This window comes from Cyphomyrmex costatus, unplaced genomic scaffold, assembly GCF_001594065.2.
Source record: "Cyphomyrmex costatus isolate MS0001 unplaced genomic scaffold, Ccosl1.0 scaffold35, whole genome shotgun sequence".
Lineage (NCBI taxonomy): Eukaryota > Metazoa > Arthropoda > Insecta > Hymenoptera > Formicidae > Cyphomyrmex > Cyphomyrmex costatus.
The window spans coordinates 339,475-356,410 of record NW_017277664.1 but is presented as its reverse complement, the minus strand read 5'-3'; the positions used below and the strand labels follow the sequence as shown (position 1 = coordinate 356,410).

Sequence of the window (16,936 nt, the reverse complement as noted above, 5' to 3'; positions counted from 1 at the left end):
AGAGAGAGAGAGAGAGAGAGAGAGAGAGAGAGAGAGAGAGAGAGAGAAGGGAAAATGTCACAGTAAATTCGCCGCTATAATCTGTTTCTTCAGTATTCTAATCTAGATTATTCTTGTATTATTTGCATTTTGCTGCGTTATCCCAGTCCAGGAGATCAATCATATTTCCCTGCGCTCTATATTGATCTATAACAACCGCGACCGTTACAGCCATTAATAGGTTTTCCTTGCTTCTTCGTAGTTTTGACGTCAGCATTTTTAACGCCATGTTATTCTTGGCACTCACGATGTGCGGTATCAGTACAATTTCAAAATTTTATAAATTATTCTCGAAGAGTACGTCTCTAAATTCGTAATTTACGCGAATATTGAGATTTACGCGAGATGTTATAGTTATTTCTGTTTGCTGAACTGCGTTATATAATATTACACCATAAAAGGAGAAAATGCTATAATAAAGCACAATAAGAATTAAAATACTTTATTTAAAGCGTTAATTACTATAATAAACAATAGATAAAAAAATGACTCTAAAAAATATTGTATATCCTAAAGATCCATTTAGTGATGTGTTATGTATTTACAGTACTTCATTACAACAATTGAGATACTTCTAATGTTTTATTATTATAATACATTATATTTAATAATGGAGAACTAAATACACGGGGTTGTTAATAATTTTTTATTCATAACTTTAATTAGCAGACTACCATTCGCGTGATGCACGCAAATTTATGTACTCACAAATTTGCATTATTTGGTCATTAAATTCGTTTCGCAAGGGATCGTCTTTACGCTACAGAGGAGTAATTAATGCCGACGTATAACGTACCGTTCAATCCGGACATCATTTCGTAATTCGACACACTGACGACATTCCTTGAATATTTCATTTAATTCAGAATCTGATCTTTACCCCGGTGACAAGGCCTTGCTTTCGTTTTTTTTTTTTTTTTTTTTTTTTTTTTTTTTTTTTTTCTAAAATAATGGTCGATCGCTTTATGGAATAACATCACTCTCTGCCCGCGTAATTAACTGTGGCAATCGCCGAGAGGTGGATTTATGTTTTTCGGGATAATCGATTCCTCAGGTCGTCCGCCTTTCTGCCTATCGATGTTCTCCACCCTCACCCACACTTTCGTCACCTATCCCTACCTGCCGCCCCCGCTATCTTCTGCCCACGCACACCTGGAGAATCTAAAATGTTGCTGCAAATGTCAGTCCTAAAATTTACAGCTGATAATTCAGAGGTCATGAAAAGTTAGAGCTAATTTGTCGTCGAATTCGTTAAAATTCGTGAGATCTTGATATTATATCTGCATGTAGGAGTTCCAATCGATAAAGGACACCATTGTACTGAAAAATTAACTTGTACTTTTCCCAATGGAAATATCTTAGTCACTTTTATGTTCGATAAAAAAAATTAATATTTAGTGTTTAAAATACTCTTATATACATTTATATCGCTATTGAAGATATCTTATATATTATTTATAAAAGAATCACATTTATAATAGATCATATACGACTTTCGGTTTTCAATGTGGCAAGACATTATTAAACTTCTAATAAAAGCAAACGTAAATAACTTAATTAGCTTTCAAAGGCTAATCAAGTTATTCGTGCTTGCTGCAGAAATAGACCAATGTTACTTCTAATATTACAACTCTGAAGTATGTAAAGTGCTTGACATTTATACCTTAACTTCGTTAAGTTGAAGCTGATTAGAGTTTTTGGCAAACAAATTTTTGCTATTCGAGGTGGTCTAAATATGACTTTTATCATTTCCAGTATTAAATAACTCCAACGATAATTTTTATTTTCCCTTTTGACATTATAGTCGAAAAGATGTCAAACGCAGAGGCATTCCATGTATCGTGAAGGGAAATCATTAATCGACACATCTACTTGTTCCCAGGCGAGAAAGCGAATCGCACACGACGCGAGACGTTCGCCAGGAAATAACGCACCTTCGAAGTCATATTAGTGCCGACTCTTCATCTCCTGAGAGGTCTCAACTCTTCCATCTTCCGGCTTTCCTCCTCTCCCCCGAATTTCCGCTCACGGTGCGAAAGGGGTGAGAGAGGAGAGCGACGGAGAGAGGCAGAGGAACGCGATCTCCGTCGCGACGCGGTCGGGGGCGCAGACTCAGCGGCAGCCAGCCAAAGCCGGTTGTCCACGCCCCCCGCTTCGCCCCCGGCGGGGGCGTCGGGTTCATGGAGGAATGGGCTATGAGGGTGCGAAGGGGGTACACCGATAGCGAGGAACGTACGGCGGTGCGGGCGGCAGGACACGGGGTAGTTTTCGGGGGATGGTGGGGCGACATGGAACGCTGCGCACCCCCCGCGCGACGCCGCGCCGTGACGTCACGGGGGGGATCGAATCAATATCGTACCAAGTACCCTCCCTCCGTCGTCGACGGTCCTCGCAAGACAGACCGCCGACCGCCTCAGTACGAGGTGGCCCCCGCGACTGTACGGGACGACGACACCAGCGTCGTTCCGACGACGACGACGACGACAGTGGCAGCGACGATTACGAAAACGACGACCCGTCCGACTTCCGGTTCGTCGTCTTGCTCACCCCGTTCGGGACCGGTAATTGCGCTTCTCGTCACGTTAAGTCGACTTTGTATCCTGTCTTCGCGTTGCCGGTTTTTTTTTCGGTCCGGCCATTGGTACCCAATAGTCATCGATTGTTCACACTGAACGCCGGTTTCCCACAATGAGGTAGTCGCAGCCGCTTTGGGTTTGTTCGGGATTCGGAGATTTGTTCAGTGGGAACGCGAGGAAAGTACCCGTAAGTAACCATTTGGCTGTAGTGACATGAGCGAGTTTTTTTTTTAAATAGTGGTTTTCGAAAAAAAGAAGTTTGAATTTTTCTTCCGAGAAGTAGGGTTGATTGTAAATAAAATTGTCGGTGATAAAAGCTCTCTTTTCTATAACATTCATGTTTTATTTCACGTAGAAATATTATAAAATAAAATACGGAAAATTCGTTTTTCTTTATATCGGTATGAAACTATTATAAAATCTGCATTAAATTATTACCGGCCAGCTTTAAAGTATACAACCGCGCAAAAATAATTCATAGAGATCCATGGCCAGTCAGAGTTCGTACATACATTCGTACTTATTGTTAGATATAAAAGAGCGCGTGTGAATAGAGCAGCACTTATGGAACTATATGTAATAATTTTATTTGTGGAATCTCTATTTTATAATAAAACTTTCACTCATAACGATTTTAACGTTGACCAAAGTTGTGTAGTCAATTTTTTTGTAAGTGTGAATATTCGAGGATTGATTTACTCAAAATGCTGATTAATTAATTATTTCATTGTTAGTCTATTTCTAAAATTAGAATTTTTAGGAGACATAGATTAAATCTAAAATGAATTAAAATGACAAAAGTTTATTACTTTAGATTGAGAAACTTAACTTAAATATTATTAATTCAAAATCAATTTGAATTATATCTAAGATTAAAAATTACCTAAAAGATTTATTGAAAATACAACATTGTGAAAAAGTATACACAGTTTTGTTCTTTATGTATATTAAAAATAATTATTGATACTGGAGGCTAAAAAAATGACATTATTTTTCCTATTTAAACGTAAAAGTTGAATTAACAAGAATATGTATATGTGTACTTATATACATCAAAAAGGTCAATACTTTTTCATAGTTTACGTTGTTTATTAATAAACTTCGTAAGAGCACAAGTTTCACAGATTATTAGAAATTTTAACTCTCAGGGATGTTAATTACCCCTTCGCGCGATCGATTATATGTTAACCGATACATTCACTTGCAACAAACTTGCTCTTATATATAATTAAAATATCAGATGACACCTTCTGGCTGAAGTACTCTTCTTGGTGATACTCTCGCATATTCTTTAACGTCTAATATCTGTGAACATAATAGCCCTTATTCTTCTAGGTAAAGGACCTGCTGATCCTCGCGATCGGTTCCGGTGCCGTGGGCGCAGGAAATAGGCAAGGGAGGAGAGTGGAAACGAAGAAACTAGGCAGGCAGGGAAGCAGCGGGCTCAGTGAGTTGGGTGAAAATCGATGGCCATCAGCGCCCATGGGCGGCCTCGCGTTTAGGACAAGGAATAGCCCCTCCCAGAAGACCTCGCTCCGGTGGGGTGACTGCTGCCCCCCAAATCCCAACCCAGCGTCGTCGTCGGTCGTCTGGAAGCATCGTCTTCAAGAAATGCCGCCGGTGCCTGTGTGAGGCTGTCCCCCGCTGTTGCGTGATTGTACCTCGCGGGGATTTCAAAGGTAAACCTCCACCCCTGATATTTAGAGTTCGCTCCCCTTTTTCCGCGCAGCTAGCTATTATTTCGTTGACTGGGTGTTTTGTCGCGATAATTTTTATAGTTTTAATAAAGCTTTAATTCTCTCCCCTTATTTTTGTTCGAATGAGAACGAAGAATAATAAAGAATAAGAAAAACGAAATCACAAAGAAGCCTATGCGCCCCGGTAACAGATGAACCCTCAGCAATCGTATGCTTTATATTTTTAGCATACAAGATTGCATATGTCTCTTTACGTATCTTCTTTATACTCTTTTTTTTATTTTAAAACGTATTCTTTGATGTTTTATTACTATTCGTAATATAAATTTTCATTATTTTTTGAAAGCCAATAAAATATGCTTTCATTTCTTTTAATTTAACTTCGAGAAACTGTCTTTTGAAACTGCATTTTTGTGTTTCACTGTCTAAATTGCAATTTTTACTCTTTCTTTTCGCAAAGAAAGAGTCGCACACGGAAAGAATGATTTTATTGAAGCATCTATAAAAATTTAGCTAGATACAGATTTTAAAAAAATTAGATTATCAAAATTGTCGTGGAAGAAACTTTTAAATATGATGAGTAATGATGCAAGTTTTTTCTGATAGTCCAATAAAGGCGTTTTCTAATCTGTATCTAATTTTAGATATTTCGGCGAAATAGTTCTTTCAATTTTCTTTTTTTTTTCTATTTTATGCCGAGTAAAGTGCGTTAATCGAAGTTACATCCTTTTTGAAGCCGAATTGAGCGGCGCACGACGCCTCGGGTAGACCGCGCCTAACAGGATTAGAGGGTGAACTCGGTTGAACGATTTAAATACCCCTCGGGTAGAAACATAATATTTGCGCTTAGCTGCACTTGTTGGGCGCGAGCGTGACGGCCACGGTGTTAATCAAGTGGAAGATTTTAATACACTCTACGCGAAATTGATAAGTTCTTTGTAAAACCTGCGCTGAAAAGTTTTTGTATCCTTTAACGTCGCGTCGTCGGCCGCTGCGAATAAAGAAAGATAATTCGTATATCCACCTTTTTTAATTAACAAAGCAAAATTAACAGAGCTTGATACTTAAGAATGTGTCGCATGAAAAAAGAAGAAATTTAAATGTCAATTCTCAGGAAATAAAATTGCAAAATTTGTTATAATCTTTTCAATATTTTTTTAAATATATATAAAAATAATAATTTTTTCAAAATGCCAAGTATTGTAAAAATTTTTGTAATTCAATAATTTATGTGATAATATAATTTTTCACTATGAAATTAAGCATCGCGATTGCTGAGATTTCAAAACTTCTTGAAATTCTTTTAAATTTCGCCATCACACGTAGAGATTTATAGAAAGGAAAAACATGTTCAAAACATTGAATTCAGATATCCAGACAATCCCAAAGCGGATCAGCCACCGAACTTCTCGGACCTACGTTTCCGTCAGCTCGAGCTCACGCCGGTGGACCCCTATTCCCCGAAAATGATCAACATCGCCGGGGTAGTTTCCATCGTCCTCTTCTACCTGCTGATTTTGGGCGTGGGAATATGGGCGGCCAGGAAAAAGGAAGCGGGCAACGACTCCGAGGAGGAGGTCATGCTGGCCGGCCGCTCGATCGGGCTCTTCGTCGGGATATTCACGATGACGGCGACCTGGGTCGGCGGTGGTTACATCAACGGCACCGCCGAGGCAATCTATACCAGGGGTCTGGTCTGGTGCCAGGCACCATTTGGATATGCTCTCAGCCTCGTTTTCGGTGAGTCCGATATTGTCTTATCGTTTTCTGTGTTGATTTTTAATCTCTTGTTCGTGACGTGAAGCACAGTTATCCGGTACTTACTATACGAAATATAAAAAAGTACAAGTTTACTCATTTTTCAACCTTTCTAAGAAAAATTTCTTCAAACGTGTGGAGCCACACGAATAAAAATCTCTGTACGGTGTAAACTTTACCTTCATTTATCTCCATCTGACGGAATCTTAAAAGTTTTACGTGAAATTGATGAGAGTCAGACTTTACTGTTGCCTCTTTATAATGCTGTTCGTTCTTTTGGACACTTTGTGCAATTTAAATAACTTATAAAATTATATTAACGGACCGAACTAATTTGTACTCCTAAAATATATATGTATGTATATATATACGGCTTTTGTAGATTTTATAATAGCAATTTAGCTTACGGAAGTTATTTGTCGCACGTCAAAATCTGATAAGAAGCAATAATAATACAGAAACTCAAGACACGTCATGAAGATATTGAAAACTTTTCATAACATTGTGTAAGTTCGCCTTAATCAGTCGGGTGGACGGTGAAAGTTTACAATCGTAAAGATCGACGATAGAACAATCGAAAGATTGTTGATCGATGGCGTGTCTTTCTTTACACGACGTTGGAATGCTTATATGTCCAACTGAAGAAGTTACGGTAGCCGACAATAGAATTCTTGTAATATATCAGACAGTCGAGTGTTCGCTATCGGCACTCTCGCATGTAAAGGCGATAACTTTTCCACCAATGTCTCGCGCGCGACCAAACGACCTCGACAAAGAATAAATGCGACTATAACTCCATTAAAGGCCTTGCATGCTTTGCCACGTCTATGAATGATCCTCTATATTCTAAATCATTAAGAAAAATTGATTATTATTTCTTCAAAATCTGGATCTTTATACAAAAAGAACAATTTTTGAGAATCTAAAAATTCAATTAGAAATACAGATCTGAAAATAACTTTTTGGTATATATCAAAATAATTATGTAGAACGCTTAAACTGGTTAAAATGTCAAAACTTTTTATAGCAGTGCTTATCATACTTCAGATTTTTATACAATTATTTTGATGGTCTACAGCAAAATTATTTTTAGTTTGAGCCATTTTTCATTTATAGCATAAAATAAAACAAAATATATAAATACAGTTTGTATACATTGTTTTTAAATTTATTATTATATATTTTTATTTAAATTAGAAAAAAATATTATCTCTCAAATTTTTAACTTTTTTAAGCTTAAGCTCTTTGAATTTTGATGATAGAAATCAAATTTTTAACATCTTTTAATAAGTTTTTTAAATGTTTTACTCAAAGTGTTTACTTAATTTCTGTGCGAACATACATACATTCTTTCTATTCTCTTATTGTTAATTATTACGCTATTCAAACGTTTATCAAGCTTTACCGCCATATTTGAAAAATTGATATTTTCTTTTAATTTTTAATCGATATATAAGATATTCTAGTATTTGATGAATCTATTTCAGTTTCCAGCGCCATGGATGAGATATGCCAGGGGAAAAAAGTTGTTCTCGACGGTTTTAACTTTCTGCCGCAGGTGGTATTTTCTTCGCGAACAAGATGCGACAGCAGGGGTACGTCACGATGTTGGATCCGCTTCAAGACGCATTCGGGGAGCGCATGGGCGGCCTCCTCTTTCTGCCTGCTCTGTGCGGCGAGGTTTTCTGGGCGGCAGGTATCCTCGCGGCACTTGGCGCCACGCTGGCGGTTATCATCGACATGGACCAGGGCACCTCCGTCATTCTGAGCGCCTGCATCGCTGTTTTCTACACCCTTTTCGGCGGTCTCTACTCCGTCGCTTATACCGACGTCATTCAACTCTTTTGCATATTCATCGGTCTGGTAAGCGATCGATTGAGTTGTCGAATCGTATTAAACATTTGTGGAATCAGTCATAATTATTTATTTAGTGCAAAAATAATAATGATTGAGAAAACGCAACTAGGAACATTCGAACGGTATATTCGAATAATTAAATGTAATGAAACAATAATTTATAATTATAAAGTGAAATTTATTTGAAATAAAATAACGAAAAAGTAACATAAAATAGAAAATAAGATAAATCGTTATAATGCATTATAGATAAAATTTAATTGCACGTTCTTTTTATATCTTGAGTAACAAAATTTCAATAAATGTCATGGTTTACTTGACCTGTACAACGCTCGGTCGGACGAGTCTTTGATACAATATAAACTCCGGAGCTAATCGATATCATGGCTCGCCACTGCGAACGTTTGTATTACCAAATTTATACTCGGTGACGTATAGGTGACCCACTTCCCGAAAGAACGTTATCGAACTATTATTTCTGTGAGACTCTGCTCCTAACGAACAAGTTTCCATTACAGCGGTGAACTTTAAAGCTTCACAATCCAAAGATCTTATCTTTTTAGACATTGCTTTTAGTAGATTAATTTATTTAACCGAAATTAAATTTTTTTTTAAAAAAGGAAATATATATGGTTTCTCATCCTGTTGAATTCGTGTGACTCAAAAATGTTTAAATGTTACAATACAATAGTGTAATTCTATAATTCGTATTTTTAATTGCATAATCTTATTTTGTTGTTTTAATTAACAGAAATTATTGACATGAAATACATATAATATAATGTATATACGTAAAATAGTTTATATTGCTGAATGAAAATATTAAGTTAGTTGTGTTGTTCTTTATTACGTTTCACTAATTGACTGGAGTTACAATATTACATTCGCAATGCTTTTATTTCGAGCACTACGGACTTCCCTTTCAGATACCGTTCCGAATGCAAACTCACCTCTCTGTATCAAAACCGCCGTGCCGTCCATTAACTGTAATTAATCGCGATAAATCAGGCCTTTCAGAAATAATCACAATAGCGAGATAGATGTCTGAAGAAGATATTTGAATAGCTTGTAGTAATCAGTTAGAGATTAAAGTCAGTTTTATGTTCAATCTTATAAAAAAAACCACCTGAAAAGAACTTTTGAATTTAATATTTACTAAATTATTTTCAAATTCTATTAACAGAAAAAATGTTTTTTATAAAATAGACAGTATTTTAAGCACCAACAGTTTAATAAAAATAATCATCTTTTTCTCAAAATATTAAAGATAATCGAAAATTGCGAAAAATCTAAAGATTTCTTACTAGTCAATAAAATTAATATGTAAAACTAATTAAAATGGTTTTTTAAACATTTCGATACAATGATTTTTGACGAAGTTATTCTATCTCGAAATTTGCCTACTTTTGCAGGGTGGACCAAGTAATCCTTTAATTTTGTTGAGTAGTGTATTTATTTTACTATTGACAAATATTCCCTTATCTGTTATCAATTTTTTAATTTTACGTGCCAAAGTGATGAGAATCATTTTTTGTTAATAGTGGATGTGTATCCCGTTCGCTTGGGCCAATCCGAAAGTAGAATCCCTTAGTTCCATGGACGTTGATTGGATCGGCAAAGTTAATCCCGAGGAATATTGGTATTATTTGGATTACGGTTTACTTTTGGTATTCGGCGGTATACCTTGGCAAGTGTACTTCCAACGTGTCCTCTCCTCGAAAACCGCGGGGAGAGCTCAAGTATTGAGTTACGTTGCCGCTATGGGTTGCATCCTCATGGCCATTCCACCCGTCTTGATTGGAGCGATTGCCAAAGCAACTCGTGAGTACGCATTTAATTATTTATTAAATATACGTTATATAGTTAGCTTTAGCTATACGCACTATTTTTTTTCTTTCCTTGATATACACATTCAGATCCATGGAAACCTCATCCATACTTGTCATCGTAACTTCCGTAAAAAAATATTTTAATTAATTTTTTTGTTCAATTGATGGAGAATTGATTAAGAGGAACAATTAAATTAAATAATATTTAAGTCTTTTATCTTTTGCGTTGTCTTTTAATTAATTAATAATTAATATTATACTGTGTGTGTGTATAAATAAGTTTAAGGACGTTCTCCGACTACAGTTGTGCTCAACCTAAAGTAAAAAAAATACAAATCATATGAAATAAAAATCTTTTTTATTTTTAATTATCCTTATCTGTATATTACTAATTGTTATTATCAAAATGTGAGATACTGCATGTAAGTATAAATCATATCATTTCGACAACGTTTCATACGATGTTGCCAAATCGTCAATGCCCTGCACCTTCGCCACTGCCGCCGGTCGGCCTGTCGAAAAAATAGCGGAGCTACTTACTTTGCTCGATGATTTTTTAAAAACGAATATCGGAAGTCATATTCAGACAAATTTCATATTATTCCTTGTGTTTTATGTCTCATTGCTTCAAAAAATTGTAAAGAAAAATTTTTTAATAGTGAATAAAAAAACCACTTTCGAATAAGTTTTAGATAAGAATACTATGTTAAACGCTTCAACTTTGAAGTGGAATATTTTGATTTTTAATCCCGTTCCGGGTATTGTGAGTTTTAAAGCACATATTCAGGACATTAAAACAAGCTTTTTCTGCAAGTTTCAGAAAAATCTAAAAAAAAAAAATGGATTTTTTAAAGAACGTCCTTAAATACGTCATTTAAGCAACTATTTAAATAAAACGTGCAAATATTAATTCGATGTTCTCTCATTTCCGCGGAAAAAGACGTCTTAAGGATCTTTCCGATGAAAGACTTGGAAAAGAACTTGATTTGGATGTATTAATAATTAAAATGAGGCGTTTTTTGCTTCTCTTGAAATCGTCGCCGTCTCGTTCGAGGGTGTAGTAACATGATCCCCCTTCGCAAACCTCCTGCTCCTCGTTCGAATTAGAATCCGGGTGCCCATCATCCCACGCTTCTCTTCGTAGGCTACTTGACATTTGGTGGCGCGACAAAGAGAGAACTGCTGGTATTTACAAGCGGTTGGCGAGCGCGAAGGGCGCGGACGGCCGAGGGGTGTCTCGGGTGTACTCGCGTGCGTGCACAATAGCGTGGGACCCCGCCATGTGGCGTTGCTTTTGCGAGGGCGAGGGTGAATGCGACGACTCGCCCGTTGTAGCACAGCTACGTCCCCGGAACTAATTCGGTACCCTGTACCGGTATGTTGCGGAAGGATCCCCTGCACGCGGACGGACGGAAGGGAGATAGAGAGAGAGAGAGAGAGAGAGGAAGAATGACACATACAGAACTTTGAATTTCGCGGGCGTGACGTCAAACAAAGACAGTAGATAGGTGAAACAAATCGAAACGATAGACAAAGACGAGAAGTTCTCCTTTGCCCTTTAGAAACGATATACTCGTATTATTCTATTAGTCATATATAGGGCAGAATACAATATGGTATTCCGCATTAATATGCATTAGAGACATCTCACAATCACGCAGCTTGACGATAAAGAGAAGCGGAGAAACGAGATTAAACTTAATGAACGATATGTAGTCATGGAATCAAGATAAATATCAGAGGAGAGCAATGAAAACTTAATTAACCAACGCAAACGTATTTAAAAGAAAATCTACGTATTAATTGTTTAATAATTATGTTGCAGCTTGGAACGAGACGGAGTACAATGGTCCTTATCCCTTCACGGAGACGGAAACCAGCATGATTTTACCGTTGGTCTTGCAACACCTGACACCGGACTTCGTTTCCTTTTTCGGGCTGGGAGCGGTATCGGCGGCGGTGATGTCTTCTGCGGACAGCAGCATTCTCTCTGCTAGTTCGATGTTTGCTAGAAACATTTATAAATTGATCTTCCGTCAGCGGGTGAGTTTTCCAAGTTGCATCCCGTATGAATTTCTATAGCTTCACTCACACTCTATTCATGTACGAGTATGTGGCGAAACCGTTATTTGACACAATATGCTGCTCGTGTCGATGCATATCTTTAATGCGTATATAAGGCAACACTTCATAACGAGCTTCTCGTGAAGCTTTTTGTTAAAGTTTGTCATGAAAAGCACGACAAAAATTAGTTTGTTATTATGTCGATCTTATTTCGCGTTCTTTAACTTGGGATTAACTCTCTGACAGCGAGTGTTGCAATTATTTGCAACGTACATACTTTAAACGATTATAATTCGTATTAGATCGACGGAAATATATCAATTAAGAGAAATAAACTTATTTTCGGTCAAAGCAGATCTTAGTGCTTAAATATTTCAGAGTGAATTTATATACATATCCAATTCTGTAAACTGTCGGTCGTAATCTTCTCTTGAAACGCAATCATGAATAGAACTAGAGTGATAATATCATATATTAAATGCCAAATAATTTGATAATTTTTGATGCTAAAAATCATCTTAAAAGGATATTAATAATTTTATGCTAATCTAAGCATCTTAAGAATTATAAATAATTGAAATTCATTCACTTTGAAATATTTAAGCAGTAAGATCCGAAAATAGGTTTATTTTTCTTAAATGTTCATTTTAAAATTAAGTTCAAGATAAGTTCGGGATCGGTACCAGAAAAATTATACGCCGATGTAGCGATATATATCGATAAGGATAATAAATATTGATAGATTCTTCACTTAATATAAATAATTTTTAAGTAAAAGCAGTTAAAAAGTCTTTTTTTTTTTAAATTACAAAACAATGTCGCGTCTTAGAATTAATACGAAGATATCTAATAATTTAATTTCTTCTGTCTAACTTTATTTTTTATTCCCTTATAGATTACAATTATTTTTATTTTTTAAATATTTATATATTTTTAATTAAGAGTTTCTAAATAATCTTTAATCAATACTATTTATTACATATATATATCTATACATGTACACGTATTACGCAGTGAAGATATGCATCATTGCTATGCACTATCTTAATTATGACAACCTTTCATTATACTCGCGTGTCGATTCATCATATCTGCGTCGTAGTTAAGTATAACTATTTACGCGAGTTTAATATATATATGATAGAACAAGGCCGTGCAAAGAATTTTTGGAGCCCTAGTGCAAACATAAAATAGCTTAGCATTGAAAGCTTTGATGTGATGAAGACTCTGCACCCCCCCTCCCCTTCTCCTTTGCAATAAAGCTCTAGATGTATCACAATAGCACAATCCTTTTTCGAGACAAATGCCAACAATTTTTCTGTCGGCTACTTCGATCGCCATTTTTTACTTGATGTTTACCGTCCATCCCTTAGTAATGTCCCTACCTATCAACGAAGCGTAATTTTAATCTCAGGTCAACTAATTCTTCATCTTTTTCTACGAATTAGAGAAGAGTAAGTTGAACCAAGATTAAAGGAAACATGATGGATCTACTTTGGTACATCTAGAGCTCTACTTTGCCTGGCCTTGCGGTAGAATACGTGTATTTCCTTAGAATTTCGCGTAATGTTCTTCCCAAGCTTTTTTATTCCCCTCGATACTGAGCCACGTGGGTGCGCGATCTTTACATCCCCTGTGCAGGCGTCGGAGATGGAGATCATCTGGGTGATGCGAGCGGGAATCGGCGTGGTTGGCGTGTTGAGCACTGTGATGGCTCTCACGATACCGTCAATCTACGGCCTCTGGTCCATGTGCTCGGATTTGGTCTACGTAATTCTATTCCCGCAGCTGCTGATGGTGGTGCACTTCAAGGACTACTGCAACACCTACGGCAGTTTATCAGCGTACATAATCGCCTTCCTGGTGCGCATCAGCGGCGGCGAACCGATGATGGGGTTGCCCCCGCTAATACGTTACCCGGGCTACGACGAAAAGACATCGACGCAAATGTTCCCATTCAGGACAATGGCGATGCTGATGTCGCTAATAACCCTGGTGGGGGTGTCGTATGGCACACAGTTCGCCTTTCTGACCGGGCGGCTCGCTCCGGGTTACGACGTCTTCAGGTGCGTGGTGAACATCCCGGAAGACGTCGAGCGAGTGGGCCCGGACCCGGCCGAGGGCGAGCAGATGGCGGTCCTAGCTGGGGGTGTCGGCAGACTCTACGGCAGCAAGGACGAATCAAACGGTCGAGTGAATCCAGCGCTCGAGCCGGACTACGACATGGAGCCGGGATGTACGATGGTCGGAGGTACAACGGACGGCGTCGTCGGCGGCGGCGGCGGCGGCGGCGGCGGGGTCGGTGGCGCTGGGGGACACCTGGTGCCGCACGTGCCCGGCGGCGTGTCCCGACAACCGCAATCCAGCACCGCGTTCTAACTCCTGGTTCCGTGATCGGATGCTGTGACCAACAATAAGTGCGGCGGTGCGGGTCTCTTTCGTTTCCTTTCTCTCGCTCTACCCTTGTGATCCTCTTCTCTTGCTCCTTTCCGTCTACACGTTTCGTTCGGAAGCTCCTGCAATCGGTTTTCTTTGGACCTAACTGCTTCTTTCAGCGGTACGTTTATTTGAATATGACTGTTTCCTTTTAACTCTTGACAGCATAAATTTCTGACGAATGTGATAGTGATATAAGATCGTTCCAAGTGTTAAGTCTTTAAGAGGAGTCTTATTTCAATCAGTTTCGCGTTAATATCGTTATATTTAAAATGCGTATTGAGATGTTTTATTTGCCAAAGGTATTAATCGAATAATTGCTAAAATAATTCCGAAGGAATTGGAAGATCACTTGAGAACAAGAATTAATACTAGAACGTCTCTAATTCGCCTGCGCGTTGTTTTGTATCTTGAACTTAGTCTGTCGACACGAGGCGCGTAATCATATAATATACATTTAGCTAGCATTGCTTCTTCTAATCTAATGTGTCCCCGAGAGAATTGCAAAGATAATTATCTCGATGATTATCGTAGATAGTCGAAATTGTTAACAGCACAAATTGTTCCTCTCTGGGGATCGTTCTAGTGTTAATCGAGCTTTCCGACTTTTCCGGCTGATTACGTAAGTCCACAATGTCCTGTTTTCCAGTTCACTTTTCCTTTTTCTACCCGCCTTACGTCCACGAAGCTCTGAGATGAGCCAACAATGCGGTGGCCTGCGGTAAGTCTGATACGAAGTTTCTTTCGTATTCGCGTACCTATGAGTGTGCATTTGTGCGTGTGTGCGTGCGTGCGTGTGTGTATGCGTGTGCGTGTGTCTGTTCTTCGCTCGAGCGTGTATCCGCATGTCGCTGGTGCCCGTCTAACGATCTGTACCTGCCCGCGCTCGCTCGCGTTCGTGCTCCCGTCGCTGCTCAGAAAAAGCAATAAACGAGAAAATGGGGGATAAAAAGGGGGCATAGAAAGAGGAAGAATACATACAAAGGTGACTGGGGAAAGTACGCGCGAGCGGCAAGGGGATAAAGCGTAGCGTTTCCAAACCGGAAGTCGGAGCTTCGGGCGTATTCGGGCCGGGCGTCCCTACCCCGCACCGCCAATTAGGCCTAGTGATTTCCTTGTTTTCTTTTTGGAGAGGTATATATAAATAGGGGTATATATATATATGAAAAAGTAATATATACAGAAAAGATATATATATTTAGAGTTTAACAAAAAGCTGCTTGAGAGTGTTTCGAAACATGAACGGTCTGCCTGATTCGAGAATTGCAAGGATTTTTATCGGGGCTCGGTCGATCGGCGCGTGGTTTCTCTTCGTTAGAAATTAATTAGATCGAGCGGTCAATATGGTTATAAGTTTGTGTACGGGGTAGATGTACTTTCTCTCAATTCTGTGCGTGCACAGAACGACGATAAAGAGCCATTTAATTAAGATCAGCCGTGATCTCTGATCTCTACGGATAATAAATTTTAATTATTGATTAACGTCAAAAGGATTTTAATTGGACCGGAGCTTAGTAATGGATGTATCTGGAAGATGCAAAGTGAGAGATGACGAGAAGATGTATGCGATGAGTTTGAAGTTACCTTATATATTTTTATTTCGCGTTTCGCGCTGAATATGAATATTTAAATCTCATTTAATCAAATATGAAATGCATTTTAAATGAAAATGTAAAATAAATGTCAAATAGTCACATTTGATAGAAACGCGCGATAAAAATTCATTCTGATAAATATTTATCGTCAGCTAAGTATCGGAAATAGTCAACTTAATATTAAAATATTGGCATGTCTAATATTTATCGACAGATAGATACCATCTCATTTTTTAAATGTTATGAGTATATATTCTCGTAAGAGCTTTCGATCATTATTATTGTTAAAAGGGCATACATATATATATTTTCTTTCTCTAACAATAAAATATTTTAAATATTTCGACATTAATATTATTCCTCGATACATTTTTTAATCTGCGATGTTTTCTTGTTGGATTGCTGGCGTTTTAGTAAATTACTAGAAATTTTACGTTTGTGTGATGCAATTCTAATAATTTACCAAAACGCAAGCAATCCAGCAGGAAAAAGGCATCCTGTTCTGCGGGCTTTGGTAATAATCCTGAATATTTCTTAATTTTGAAACAGCGACGATAAATATCGATCGAACGGCTGCGTCTTCAAGGGACGTTAGAAGAGAAACCCCCGTCCATCTCTCTAGTATGTCATCCTCCTATCGCCTCTCTCACTGCAATTAGTTCGCGCTATAATTAGTTAACGTGCGTCGTAATGTCGAGTGTTCATGTTGGTGTTAGGTGAAGAGGTAAAACGAAGCTTTTGTACTTGCGATCGATCGTTCTTCCCTCGCTTCGCCCAGTCGTACAGGACACACGAGTCACGGACTCACACATACATATTCATCTATACGTGCTAACGTAAAAGAAACACGTTGTATAATAGATGCATCGTTAGAACACCGGAGGATGATCCAGCACGACCGCTCTCGTCGTAGAATTTTAAGTTTCTTCGCGGCTCACGAGGTCGATCTCGTTATCGACCATTAAAAATAAGTGGCTGTATGCTAGATTGAAAATTTACTTCACTTTTAAAATACTTAAAGACGTTCTTATGCCTAATTTGACATATGTATATTGATATAAAAATGGGAAAGAACGACGTTAAGT

The 16,936-nt window shown here is 37.9% G+C and overlaps 1 protein-coding gene across 1 annotated transcript in view; it reads left to right on the top strand.

Moving 5' to 3' along the window:
* Nucleotides 1–14,199, top strand: part of ChT (choline transporter) — a 14,536-nt gene extending 337 nt beyond the window's left edge. The window contains 8 exon segments of the mRNA XM_018542907.1: nt 2,335–2,502; nt 2,505–2,575; nt 3,957–4,243; nt 5,682–6,052; nt 7,629–7,933; nt 9,469–9,748; nt 11,582–11,799; nt 13,462–14,199. Of these exon segments, the coding sequence (XP_018398409.1) occupies nt 2,335–2,502; nt 2,505–2,575; nt 3,957–4,243; nt 5,682–6,052; nt 7,629–7,933; nt 9,469–9,748; nt 11,582–11,799; nt 13,462–14,199 (2,438 nt within the window).
* Nucleotides 14,200–16,936: the final 2,737 nt, after the last annotated feature.